Source organism: Epinephelus moara, chromosome 5 (assembly GCF_006386435.1).
Source record: "Epinephelus moara isolate mb chromosome 5, YSFRI_EMoa_1.0, whole genome shotgun sequence".
Taxonomy (NCBI): Eukaryota; Metazoa; Chordata; class Actinopteri; order Perciformes; family Serranidae; genus Epinephelus; species Epinephelus moara.
The window spans coordinates 5,787,309-5,802,268 of NC_065510.1; the positions used below are offsets into that span (position 1 = coordinate 5,787,309).

Below are 14,960 nucleotides of genomic sequence, written 5' to 3' on the forward strand. Positions count from 1 at the left end.
ACAGGGCGGCTGGAAATGCTGCTGATGTCTCACTGAAAAACACCCAGATTTGGTAGCACAATAATGAAAAGAAATGCATTCGATGTCTTGCTTGAAAAAAATATCCAGCTCTGGTGACACAGTCATGGCTGGAAATGCCTTTGATGTCTTATTAAAAACACAGTTTTGGTGGCACAATCATGGCTGGAAATCCTGCAAATGTCTTGCTAAAAAAACAATTGCTTTTAGTGGTACAATAACATCTGGAAATGCCTTTGATATCTTATTAAAAACACCCAGTTCTGGTGGCACAATTGCGGCTGGAAATCCTGCCAATGTCTTGCTGAAAAACACCTCCCTGTGGTGGCACAATCATGCCTGCAAATACATTCAATGTCTTGCTAAAAAACACCCAGATTTGGTGACACAATAGCCACTAGAAATGCCTTTGATTTCTTGCTTAAAAAACATCCAGTTGTGGTGGCACAATCATGGCTGGAAATGCCGCTTATATCTCGCTGAGTATCACCCAGACTTGGTACAAGCTAGAAATGCAGTTGATGTCTCACTAAAAAACACCCAGATTTGGTGGCACAGTTGTGGCTGGAAATCTCGCCAATGTCTCCCTAAAAAATGCCTGCTTTTAGTGACACAATAACATCTGGAAATGCCTTTGATGTCTTGCTAAAAACACACAGTTCTGGTGGCACAATCACAGCTAGAAATGCAGTTGATGTCTCGCTAAAAAACACCCAGATTTGGTGGCACAGTTGTGGCTGGAAATCTCGCCAATGTCTTTCTTAAAAACACCCTCTTTTGGCGGCACAATCAGAGCTGGAAATACTGCAGGTATCTTGCTAAAAAATGCCTGCTTTTAGTAACACAATAATGGCTGGAAATGCCTTCAGTGTCTTGCTAAAAACACCCAGTTCGGCTGACACAACTGTGGCTTGAAATGCTGCTTTGTGTCACTAAAAATCAACTGGCTTTGCTGTTTGTTGGTCTTGAATATTGCTCTGCAGTGGTCTGCAACTTGGCAGCCATGGTGTCATGCCATCCTCCTGATGACAAAGTCAGCTCATACAAATGTAATCAGATCTACTTCACTTTAGACACGTTGAGATGATATATAAGAACCATACAAATTAAACGCATCCATGGTTTGCAGAAATGTACAATACATCTGAGTTGGACACACAAACAAAATGAGTATTTATAACTATTAAGGAGCAAAGAAGTTTTGTTGTGCCAATTCGTGATCCTGGTTTCATTCATTCAGTCTCTCTCCACCCACATTACTTTTTTTCCTCCCTGGCCCTCATTCATCAGTCTAATGATATGTTCACTAAACTCATCTGCATATATAAGTGGCATTGTCTTTGTTAGTAAAACCAATTACCGTGCTTTTTTTAAGGACACTGCGTGACTTAGGTCCTTCAGCAAACTGATAAACACGATTACAGCTAAATAATTATTGCTGCTTAAAGGGGATTTATATAGAACTTTAAAAACGAAAGCCCCCATATGACCCAGATCTTTTCATGATAAGCTTGTGATGTAGGCAGATCAGGGTCACTATGATGAAACTCTCATCTGGGGGTTTATGTGTACGTTCATATGCTGGGTGGATATTAGGTGGTATTAACACTCATGGTGTGACAGTGCAGCTGAGCCTCTGATGTATGAAAACAACATCAGTGAACGTACGTGTCATAACAAAAACATGATGTGTTTTACGTCAGTGGTTTCCATTTTGGGGGTTGGAATTATCCATAGAATAATCTGAGCAGGTCTCCAGATCAGTTAAGACAAAATAAAGACTTTGTTACCCAAATTTTTGTCTATTTTTCTGACTTTTCTCAAAAGTTTGCTTTTGCTCTTGTGAAACACTGCATTATTTCACCCCTTCAGTCCTCTAAACACCCTTCAGATTAAGAGAGAAATCACTTTTTGGATGAACCTCGCAGCTATGACGAGTCTCAATGACATTCCCTCGTATTAAGGGTGGTGATTACAAAAATGGTGGAAAGTGTTTAAAAACAATAAACAAGAAGGTGACAATCAGTAGGAGGAAAAGAGAGATAAAAATGCAAAATAACTGACAACTTTTTTGATAATCCATTAATAGTTTCAGGCGTTTTTCAGGAAAATCCTGTGGGAAGATGACAACATTTTCTGGATCCAGCTCTTTAAATGAGAGGATTTGAGGCCTGTTTTTGTTGTATGTCAGTGTAAATTAATTATCTTTGTGTTCTGGATTCTTTGCCAGACTAAACAGAACATTTAAAGCCGTCAGCTTGGGCTCTGGGAAGTTGTAATAAGCATTTTTTACCAATGTTTTTGACATTTCATAGAATAAATAATTCATTGATTGATTGGAAAATGAATCTGCAGACTCACTGATGATAACAATAATGGCATGTCACTGCCCTGAAAATGAAAAGAAAGATAGACCATTAAATAAGGCTAATATGAAGAACCTTTCTCATTTAGATGTCACACAGTTCTTCACAATAAAGGACAGAAGCAACGGATGTAACACTATAAACAAAAAATAGTTTCATAATAAAAATGAATTTAACTAAACAAAGGCAAATAGTAAGGTTCATAGACCTCAAGAGTTCCTAAAGTTAGGAAGCCACGACCTCAGGGTTACAATTTCCGTTCATTTACAATGAAGGACGATGATTATTTAACAAACCAGCCTCCGTTTACTTTGCTTTTTTCCAGTGTTGTATCACACAGCCTTATCAGCGGACAGCGTTTGCTCAGTTGCCATGGAGATGTTCTGTTGACACACAGGCTCGGCAGTTGTTATGATGTCATTAATAGCTTTTGTAGGGACTTCTTGTCCGAGTTGGTCTGTAACCTTGAGATGGAATTGTTTTGTCACACTGTTTTTTCCCAAGAGAAAGAATTAAGTCCAGTGATCAAGGATGATGATGATGATGATGATGATGATGATGGTGGTGTAAATAGCTGAAAAGGGAAGAAAGTGAAAGTCATCAGAATTAGGAAGAGAAGTATGATGATTATGATGATGGACAGGGGCGTAGCACCACATTCAGAACCCTATGCATGAGCAGTCTCTGTGGCCCCCTGCCCTTCCTCACCAGATCCACGTCTCTGTCATGCACCTTTTGATTTTTTTCCTTACAATGTCCATTTACTTTCTATCCCTTTCCCTTTTTTCTTTCTCTTCTTTTTCGGAACCTTAAATGCCCTCTCTTGGGGAAAGACCCGCTGTTCTTCCTCTTTGACTTAGCTGCTAGCTGTCAGTGAAGATTCTCAGTCATCCAGGTCATGGTAATTATAAGTGCTACATCTTAAACCTCATTGACCTGACGAGCAGACTGTCCTGTGTTGTGTCATGCACTTGTGGAGTGGTTGTTTTGTTTCATCATTGTACAAGTTTGTGCATTCCTGGCTGCACTGATCTGTATACACCACATTACTCTGCTTATGCCTGGGTGTTTTGTCCTTAGTGTTACTGGGTTTGAAGTGCACATGGATGTGGTGTTTGTTGAAGATCCTTCAGAGTTTCTCAGACACTCCTGCGACATAAGTAGTGACGCTGTTTTTTCGTTTTTATGTCTCTTCCTCTATGGCCGTTCTTGGTCTGTCTGAGGTTTTTGCAAAGGCTCAGTTAGGGTAACCACAGGGTTTAAAGTGCTTCCCTAATGTGTTTCGTTTCCTTCACCTTCCCCTCTGTCCTCGTGGGCACGTTTTCAGCTTGACGGCTCAGTGTCCTGATGACTCCCAGCTTGTGCTTCAGTGGGTGGTGAGAGTCAGACAGCAGGTCTGTGTGTGTAGGTTTTCAGTACACCTTGATGTTTACCCTTCTGTCCTCTTCAATGTGTACTGCACAGTTTAAGAAGGGTAGACTGTCTCCGCTGACATCCTCTCGTGTGAATTTAACCCTTTTTAAATAGGAATTGTGCAAATTTGCAGGAAAGTCCAATCAGTCTTGTATAAAAACAAAATCGGGGAGTGCAGCAAAATGCCGCCTACCTACTTTTGTTGATACAGAATGCGCCTTTTTCGAGGCAGTGGGGGGCGTGAGCAAGTAACAAAACTTGTAGCTCAGCGTGTGACGTAAACAGTGACGTGGGAGGGAAGCCACGGCTGGTCAGTCCTTCAGCGATTCTCTCGTAAGTCGGCCCGTTCTTCACCGTCCCCGTCATCTGACGGTTAATGGCCTCTTCGTTTGCGAGGACAAGGAGGGCGCGCAATTCCTNTAAACTAAAAAGGTTCCGACAATAGAAGGCCGCCTCGTTCTTTTTAAACTAAAAAGGTTCCGACAATATGTCTACCCTACGAGGAGGAAAGTTGGGCACCTCGGATCAACTCGCCAATCCGGCTCTGTGTGTATAAATGCTCGCAGCTTGCCGGAAAAATGGCCCAACATTCGCCGAAAACCTGGCAGTGTAAAAGGGGTTTTAGAATTGAATTCCCCGCAGTGGGTCACACGCACAACACACTGTCAAAACATCACACCCATGATCCCGCCCTGCTGGCTGTCCCGTTTGTGCAGACATTGTTTCGGAGCTGTTGCTACCTCTGTTTGCGACTCAGAGGCGAAACAACTCTGTCCCCCCATTCTGTGATTGTACCTTTTCTTCAGAGTGGTGAGGCGGCATAACGGCAAAAACGACGAATCCAGTGCAAGGGTGGACTAAACCATTTTGCACCTTTAAGGGGTGAGAGGGGCCTCAGACAGCCTCCACTATTTCTTAACTATTTCTTAAGTTCAGTCTTTCAGATGATTTATTCTGCCAATTTTTATTCAGTTATGGCACTAATTACTTAGAAATAAAACGCTGCAAACAAAAACAAACTTTTCATTCCAGGCTTTTCAACAACCCCCTTCCCATTGGGGCCCTGAGTAATCAATCCCACTTTCCCCTCACTATGATGATAAAGATGATGGCCAAAATAGCAACAGCATCATCACAGTCAGCACATGGGAGAACTGCCTCAAGAGCTTTCTTTTTTTGTCAGAAAAAGCTCTTTCTGGCAGGAATCGATTCACTTAAACCCAAACCACGATTTCTTTTCCACTAACCTTAACCAAGAAGTCCCTTTATGGCATAAAAGCCCTCTGGGCAAACTTCTCCCAGCAGCATCAACTTTTTTTCCACATTCTTTCTCCTTGTTATTAAAGGAGGGCAAGAGGAAGAAGGTAGTGATGACGACAATGACTGTTTTGTTAACCCTTTGACATCCACCTCCATGTGAGGACAGTATGGTTTTATGAATACTTTGCTTGTAACAGTTGTTCAGGTTCTCTGTATTATGTAAACAAACTGTTGACTTGTTTACAACCTGGTTGCTTATGTGATCACTTGTTTCTTGCCAGACTTTGTAGCTCCGAGGTCGCCGTGTTCCCAGATCCCAGGAGTGAGTTTGGTGAGGACAGTGTTATTATGACTGAGAGAAATGTTGATCACAACCATAAACAAGACCCAATATGTAATAAAGATAAAATTAGCCTTTAGGGAGACTACAGAGCATGTCACCTGACCTTTTAGGGATGAAATCATCATCATTCCTCAGTTCTTCATCATCACATCATCATCATTCTTCATCCTTTTTGTTTTCTTCCACTTTTTGACTCAGATGCTGCGTTAATATGTAGGAACAAAGAAGTGGGGACGATGATGTTGATAACTGGAATCTCAACAATAAACACAGGGATGGTGACAAAAACCTGAGCAACCAGAACAACCAGATCAACACCACCATTACTAAGTTTCTGGGTGTTAACTTCCAGTCATCTGCCAGGAATCTGCTGCTTCTTGTAATGAGGATAATGATGATGATGATGAAGAGGCCCTCCGGCTATAAACACTACCTGCTGCTCTCTGTGTTACTCTGCAGCGGTGTTTGGCCCCAGCTGCTGTGACGACGTTGCGTAACTCTTTTATTATCCCTCTCTGATTCAGCGTCAGGTCATGTTGGGAAGGAAGGATGTGATTCAGAATTCTGTCATAATCCTCAGGAAACGGTGCGACCCTGGAAGCTGCTCCTGTGTGTGTGTGTGTGTGAGTTTGTTTGTTTGTTTGAATGTGTGCCTGGCTGTAAGCTTGAGATTAGCAGCAGCAAGCCAGACTGGCGCTGGGTTGTACCAACATCCTCCCTCTTATAAAGGATTGACCCTGTGAACTGTGGCCCAATATAGACCAGTGGCCCTTTAATTTGGAAATAAGATGTTTGTGTGTGTGTTAATCAGCAACCCTAAAACTTGAGTAACCTCAGGACAAAGACAGCAGGACAACTGAGTACGCTTTCAGCTTTTTATTACAAATATTTACACCATTAATTTAATCACACAGATTAAATAAGCAGCTTGGAATGTGAGGTAATATTTTTTTTCACAGGTTTGACATGAAGCATTTTAGTGACATAAAAACACAAGGTTTAAATGGCATCCAATACCAGCCTGTTTTTTTTTTCTCAAAGCACCATGTGAACAGTTTACAGGAAAGTCCCCTAGCAGTAGTATTGATTTATCAAAGTCCACAGCAGCAGTTGAATGTGTGTTTGTGTGGCAGTGAGTCTGCCCCAACTGTCCTTCCTCTTTCAAGTCCCGGTATAAAGGCAGGAAATTCCCTGAAGTCCTGCCTGTGTGTGTGTGTGTGTGTGTGTGTGTGTGTGTGTGTGAGAGAGAGAGTGTGTGTGTGTGTGTGTGCTGTTTTGTGGTCAACCGTTTACCACTTCACTTCTTCTCTGACTGACTCATGTCACTCTCTGCTGATTCACACATACACACACTTTGAGTCAGCGCCAGTCACTTGTTTGGACTCATTTTACTGAAGGTGATTCACCGGGAAACAAAAAGTAACGCAACCAGTTCCCCTTCAGTTTGTTCCTCAAACTTTCCGGCCCATAGCTCCCTCAGGCCTGCTTCTCCTTCTTCTCCTTTTCTGCTTGTTGAAATGGGCTCCACCGGCCCAGCAGGCACGCTCAGATCGACCGGAGAGCTCGCACCATGGCCCCGGTAATCCCTCTGTCCCGGGGCCGCCGATGTAGGTCAGCGCCTTGGTGCGCAAAGGGGGGGTCAAACCGCCCTTATCAGGTTAACGAGGAGTTCAGAATCACTCCAAAGTCCCATTGGAGGCTATTTTCTCCCTCCATCTGTTCAGAAGGCAGGTATAACCCGATTTAGAGACAAAGCAGTGAGGGACTCCCCGGCCCCGGCGCGACAGCTGCCCGGCGGGGCCGCATACCTCTCCTCCCCGGGCTCCAGCCTCGCCCTCTTGCTGGGAAGGAAGTCAGGCGCCGCCGACGCCTTGCCCCGGCGTTTCCTGGACTGCCTCGTCGGGCTCATGTTCTCTTTGTCCTCTGTGATATCACTATCACTATCACACCCTTCGTCCGCGCTGTCCGGCTCCTCTGCGGGCGGCTCGGATGAGTTCAGTGCCGGCTGGGGCTCAGGCTGAGGCTCGGGGAGCACAGTATGTTCCTCCGGGCTGGAGCTGGTATCCATCGGCTCCTCCGATGTTGGCTGCGCGCCGCTTGGCCCCTCGATCTCCCGGGAGGAGTGATAGATGTCCCGGGCAGACCTCATGACCAGGGAGAGCAGGAGGCTCCGGTGGAGTCTCAGTCCTCCCCTCTGGGTCCTGGACGCGTACAGCTTGCTTATCGACACGGCCAGGATCCGTCTGGCTTCGGCGTTCACTTCCATAGCGGCTGTGGCACTCATTGTTCTTTCTTTGTTGTTATGCGTAATTACGCACGGTCGATTTGGCACTTTCACCAAAAAGGCTCAACAAAGCAGACGAGCTTTATCTGTCCTGAGTTAGACTTTAGTTTCTAGTTTCTAATCTGTCTAAGCTCGGACCTCAGCTGTTCACCAGTTGTTGTACTCAGAGAAGTGAGAGAGTACATGTAGCAGGGTGGCGTTTTATTTCCTCTTTGACGTAACGTGGACTTCATTCCTCAGTAAGTGACAAACAGGCGCCGCCCACACCTGCTGTAGCCGCACACACACACACACACACACACACACACACACACACGCACCATCTGTTCCGTCTACCGTTTTTCTCACGGTTGATCTCTTTTTATTATTTTGATTTCTGCTTCTGCTGCAAGACACCTCTGACTACTGCAGATACAAAGTCCAACCAGAAACATTATATTTTTATTTTTTATTACAAAGGCTCCATTTTTCTTCTTTATAAACATGAATGAAGATGTTTCATTTTTTATGTTTCTTTATTTTAGGGGTTAGATATCTTTCATCTTTCTCCAAAAACATACTGTAAATGCCTTCATGAAATAATAAGTTAATCATGAGCAAGCGGTCAGGAAAAATATTGATATAGCACATTTTGTTCCAGGAGAGATGCAGCTTTTTTTCAGAAGAGGCATGACGTGCACACGTAATGTTTAAAAAATAAAAAATAATCGTATCTATAACCTGATGAGATGATAAGTTAAATTTGTCTGTAGAAAATTCTCTTTTAACGATTAATATTCTGCAAAATGACGTTTCTTTAAAATAATGAATTTTATTTTGTAAAATATAGCCTAAGTTTATATGAGAGATTTTATACAATCAAGTCAAATATGTGTCTTGAAATCGATCTTCACATCAACAGCAGGAAGCGCAGTGTTTGAGGAAGTGTTTTTAATATGTGGTATGACAGTGACTGTTGATGAATATGAGAAGGAGCTGTCAGCAGAAGCAGAAACGTGTGGAGTGAGATTATGTCAGTCACTGTTTACATTCTGGTAAAAACCCGGCCAGCAGCAGTTCGAAGAATTTACGTGGGAGAAGGAAACGTGTCTCCAGTTTCACGGGAGTTTCTGCTCTGCCTCTCTCTCTCTCTCTCTCTCTGTCTGCCTCTCTCTGCCTCTCTCTCACACACACAGATACACACCACGTCACTCACTCGCACTCTCAGCCTCCATATATGGTCCATCCGGTAGTAAAGCCCCGTGGGGACGCGCACAGTGGAAAAGCCATGACGCGAACGCGCAACCGCAGCCCCCCCTCCCCTTCCCGCGTACCCGAGCACAGCGGTGATGGCGTCATCTCTGCACCATATATGGAGTTGTCACCGGTGTAAATTAGGTTACTTAAGCAGCCGCGCGGCTGAGGTCAAACGGCAGGCGGCTGTCAGCCCCGAGCACCATGGTGGTGCTTTCATATGCCGTTGGAAATGTAATGATCTTACATTGACAGCCAAACAAAGGAGCGCAGTCTGCAGACAGACACAGACTATCGGTGTTTTGTCCTTTCAGTGTGGAATATTTAAAATCCAATAAATCTTTACCACATTTAAAATAGAAGAGTGATAAACACAATTGCACAATTGTTTTTGCACATTCTTTGTTTTTGCACGCAGATATAAACCTAACTTTTTATTTGTTTATTCACTATTCATTTGATTTATTTTATTTTATCAGTTTTCTTTTTTATTTTATGGACAGTTCATTGCTGCTAAAAAAAGATAATAAAAATAATACAAAATTGTAAATAAGCCACAGTTAGCTTAAAAACAAACAGAAATAGAAATAGAATAGAATAATAGACATATCCAGTAAATTAATTTATGTCTTTTCCCCCACTTACCAGAACTATATTTATATATCAATTTATTTATTTTATGTTATGTCATTTTATTTTATTTTATTAATTAATTAATTAATATTTTATATATTTATATATTATATATTTTTTAATTTTATTTTGTTGTTTGTTGATGTAATTCTACATTTCCCTCCTGGGGATTTAAATTTTTTTTTTTTTTTTTTTTTTAAATACAGTAGAAAAGGGACATCAAGCTTTTTTTTTTAAATACAGTAGAAAAGGGACATCAAGCATGTATGTAATGTGATTTACATATCCCCCATGCAACACATGGAAGTTTTGAAGTAACTACATCTGTATTTTCTATTTTATTATTATTATTATTATTATTATTATCATTATTATTATTATTATTAGGCCTACAAATACTCAACATGACAATATAAGTTGAAATTCGAGAGAGGAAAAGAAGTCTCACTTTGTGGTTAAAAACAGCATATGGAGTTGTGTAAAAATAACACAGAAGGCTTAAATTAGCCAAATTCCACAATTCAAAGCCAAAAAAAGATGACATTTTGATCACGAGCCCTTTTAACACCCACATGACTAACTCCGCTTGTTACAAGTCTAACTCATAGCTGGAACTGTTCATTCAGTGTGTAAATTACACTTGTTATCAGTAACACTGACAGTCACCGCCCCGAGTTGTCAGATGCTGTAAAAACACACAAGCCGTATCCATGGAAACCTTTCCCATCACTTCTTTTTCTCCTTCCCGCATGACGTGAACGTGGCATCAGAAACACTAACACCATAATGACTACCAAATGCCTGAGCAGCAATTATATCAAGATGTCACAATCTGGTTGACAGTGACAGGCTGCAGTGGTGTTTGAAAAAGGAAAACGCTGCATATAATGAAGATTACTGTTGAGAGAAATGTGACCTACTGACCAGGAATACTTTGAAAAGCATGTAAAAATATAACAGCTTTGAAGTTCAGATTCCAACTTTGAAGTTTTATACTTAATTGCAAAACTAAATACATCAACTCTGCATTGCAATGCATCATGATCTCACAAAATATGTCATCAAATCAGAAATAGTGAATATAGATAGTTGAGCTTTAATCGGAAATGTCATTTTTGCCATGAGGAAATCATGCAACCAACACTTGAAAGGAGCATTTATGCTCAACCCTCATGTATTCGCTGTCTGCTCCACTCGTCATATTTGGCATTAAAGGAGAACTTGTGATATAAACTGATCTTTTCTTACTGGCACATTTTGCAAGTGTAAAATCAGACTGAATCTCACCCCAGTTTGCACTTTAAACACACGTTATACGAGACTTCTATAAGCTGAGCGGCTCTTAAGCAAAGAAAACATTCAAACATGACTTCAGGTCTGTACCCGACTGGTCGCTATGGTGACTGTGTTATGTGTGATTATACTTACACTGCCTCTGCCCGAGGCCAAATGGGCGGTTGAGTGTGTGACTGCGTGCAAGTCTAAGTGTTTATGTGTGCAGACCAGAGGGTGGGGCCTGCTTTCTCACTCATGACCTACTGTATTTCTCTCTATAGTATAAACACTGGTTGGTAGGACGGGGAAGTGACCTAGTTGCCAAAATATTACACCTACAGGAGGAGAGCTTGGAGACCGTTGCCACAATTAACATTATATAATGGTAAAGATGATCCGTTTTATTAACAACTTGTGGCATTTCTGGAGTGTGTTATTACTACAGTATGTTGGCAGGCAGTGTGTTTAAACCTCTAACAGATTTTCAAGCTCCACAGCAGTGTGTTTGCATCTTTTAGCTCCCTAACCAAAAATCATGTGCCTCTCAGATTTCACAGATCGTTTTTTAATGCTTTTTAGAAGTATTTCTCGAATGGTTGCAAACGGTCACCGGTCTCCTTTAATAAAGTTGACAATTAACAGATTCTTGAGATGTTTAATTAGTCACAATAAACCTGTTATAATTAGTATTTTTCAGCCCAGTCACCAGAAGAAAATGTTGGTATTGTATTGTTTGTGCAAACCATGGATACATTACATTTGTACATTTCATATGTATCATATCATCATTTCTACTGTGACATGTATGTGAGCTGACTTTGTCATCTGGAGGCACAGGGAACGGTGGATGTCATGACAACTGGGCAAGACGCCTGCCAAGCTGCAGACCACTATTCAAGACCAACACCAGCTAATTTTAACAAGTCACTACTGTGTTTCCAGCAGAAATTTAGCCACCAAATGTGGATGTTTTTTAAGCAACCCATCGCTGTTTTTCAGCATTGAAAGTGACACAAAAGACGGTTGTTTTTTACTGAGACATCACTTTATTTCCTGCCAGGATGGTGCCACTAAAAGCGATTGTTTTTAATTGATGCATTACTGCTTTTCCTGCCGGGAAAGTGCCAAGAAAAACAGGTTTTTTTGCTCAGACGTTGCTGTGTTTACTGGAGGGATAGTGCCAGAAAAGTGGTTGTTTTTGACTGCAACATCGATGGCTTCTCCAGTCATGATTGTTCCACCAAAAAGCTCAAACATGATCTTTTTCTTTAACATAACCAAATGCTTATTGTGCCGAAACATAGCCACACATCAACCACAGTATTGTGCAAATGTAACATACCCATAGTTTGTAGAAATGTACAATGCCAACATTTTTTCTGGTGATTGCGTTGCATTTTTGTATAAACAATATATTAAACTACTATGTACAATATGAAAAGCGTGGTTAATATTGTCAAAGTCATATAGAATTATCATCCGAGTACTTTGGCATCTTTCAGCTCATTGTTTTGGATCCATAGCAAACAACTTTACTGTTCTTGTTCGCGCTCTCTTCTCTCAGCAGGCGACTATTTTTAGTGTAAAAGCCATAAAAACCCACTGTGTCCTACATGCCCTGCACCAAACAGCAGACAGACACAGTTAGCTACTAGGTGGTTAACACAGTGGTGAGTTTAGCCCCTGAGAGAGATGCTGGAGGAGACCAAAATGAGGCTAAAAAGAGAATGGAATGAATATTATACAACAGTTAGTTCCGGCCCTGCAATCTGATTGGTCGAGAGACAGTAAAACCGTGATGATATTGGAGTACAACATCACGGTTATTTCACTGTGTATGTATCACTCCGCCTCACAGCTGATTGCAATCAACAATCAAATCAAAACTGACGGTTAGTGTCAGTTAGGTCAGCAGTTGCGTTGTAGGCTAATTAATTCATCCACTGTCAAACAGCCAAAAATATGGATTTATTTCCTAAAATAAGTTTTGAATTGAACTATGAATGGTCATCAGAGGAAGATGAGGGAGAGGAGAAGCTGAATCCATCTGAGCACACATCCAGGTTTGTCAGTGTTTCATCAGCGGAGCTCAATGACTTGGAGAAAAGCAACATACTGTCAGATCAGAAGGCAGAGTCGGCTGTGCCTGTGAAGCGACAGTCCACCATGCAGTCACCAGAGACTTATTTCACCGGCTGCACAATTAATGGAAACGTGCAGATAAATGTGTATAAAGAGTAAGTGCCTGGCGCACCATGTCTGCGTTACATAGCAACGGTGACAGCGGAGTCCTGAGGGAACTATTTTTGTTGGCGGAAGACAAATAAAATGCTTAAATTATCTATTTTGTCCTCATTTTTCAACATTTCTTAATCAGCCTTGCTTATTTAACTGTTGAACTGTTGTATAAAAGCAATATCACACTCGAGCTCGTGATGTTGTACTGTGATATCGTCACGGCTGTGACTGTCTTCGGCACTCGGCCTGCGGCCTCGTGCCTATGACCGAATCACAGCCGTGACAATATCACAGTACAACATCACTCCCTCTCGTGTGATATTGCTTAATTGAACTTATATTTGCCAGGTGGAGAGCTGCAACATTGACAGAACATTGATTGACAAGTTAGAAGTTTGATTGAAGTTAGATAGTCGAAAAATTGCGATAGTAACTTTTATAGAACAAATGTGCACGATTTGACGCTCTTCCTACACATTAGTAAAGTGAATATCTTTGGGCCCTAGTGCACGCTGTCATGCACATATCGCCTCATCGCATCATCAGAAACTTGACATTGGATAACACTAACATACGTGTTACCCAACAATTATCGCGCATATCTGTATATAACAAAAAATACCAGAGAAAATATGAAATTAAGATTTCTTTTATTTAATTCAGCAGTTGTGATTGTTGACTTATAGTTATCGAATAAGCATATAATCTTGTTATAGATGCTACTGACCATTTTACAAATAAGAAAAATAAACATAACAGAGATAGGTTGGCCTTTTTCAAGGGCATATATAGCAAATGGCACTGTTTTGAATTTAATGAGAGTTCTTCTTTGAACACAGGCATATTTTTAAGGTCGCACTGCCTGCATTGTCAATATTTACACCCCTGTCTTTGGTTTGAAGTACTGGTTGGACAAAACAAGACATTTGAAGGTATCGCTGTGGACAGTGAGAAATTATAGCAGCCATTTATTAACATTTTCTGACATTTTATAGACAAAACGATGAATCAATTAAAGAGAAAATAATCAGCATATTAATCAATAATGAGTATAATCATTAGTCTCTGCCCTGTTGTTTTTGTTCTTAGTCCATGAATGTGTAATACACTTTTAAAACACAGCAGCAAAGTGGTTGGCTGTGGGATAAAGTACCTTAAGTCCTTTTGTACCTTTTGTAAATTGTCTAAAACATGCAAAATCACTGGTAACAACGTTTGATGAATTAACTTGTTTTAGCAGATTTCATTTGCCCAAATATTCTGACACACACAAGACTTTGACACAGTGGCTCTTAGTTTTAAATGTGTACATTTGAGCAGGTTTGAATGTTTTCATGGATTTTTTAAATCAGTATTTAAAAGGTGTGAGAAGACAGTGTGACTGCAGACTGGTGGTTAAAGTGGCTGGGCCTGTTTAATTGAGCTGCAGCTTTATGACACACAGCTTGATGTTTGTTGTGGTTTACAGCTGCATCCTGGCATCATTCACTACCATCATGACGTATATTCTCCTCTTCCTCCTGCAAACCACCTCCGCGTAACTTCAACTGTAAAACAAAACAGCAGCAAATCAAGTAGCTACTTTTAAAACACCCCTTTTGTCCTTTATTCCCGACTGAATACACTACTATTAGCAACAGCAACAAACTGTATTTGTGACTTCCAAAGATGAAATGAGGTCAAGCTCACAAGGAGCACTTGAAGGCATTATTAGGGAATGGGTCAGGATGTCTATTTTTAGACTCAACATGACTGTTTCCTCCTGTGTGTTGACTCTAAGCCAGCTTCTTTTGTTATGCCAGAGTCACTGGGTTCATGTCAGACTTTGTTTTGTTCCAGCAGAGAAGATTTTCCTGCGACATCGCCGTGTTTTAAAATGACTCAAACTTTCCACTGA

General features: G+C 41.2%; 1 protein-coding gene across 1 annotated transcript; it reads right to left on the bottom strand.

Annotated features, from left to right (window-relative positions):
* Positions 1-6,261: 6,261 nt before the first annotated feature.
* On the bottom strand, positions 6,262-7,880 carry ier2b (immediate early response 2b). Its single transcript, XM_050045063.1, has one exon. The coding sequence runs from the start codon at positions 7,682-7,684 to the stop codon at positions 7,121-7,123; it is 564 nt and encodes a 187-aa protein (XP_049901020.1). The 5' UTR covers positions 7,685-7,880; the 3' UTR covers positions 6,262-7,120.
* Between the last annotated feature and the right edge of the window lie 7,080 nt (positions 7,881-14,960).

What these genes read in the sequence shown, in the direction of transcription:
- ier2b (XM_050045063.1), bottom strand. Translation starts at nt 7,684, where the DNA reads ATGAGTGCCACAGCCGCTATGGAAGTGAACGCCGAAGCCAGACGGATC.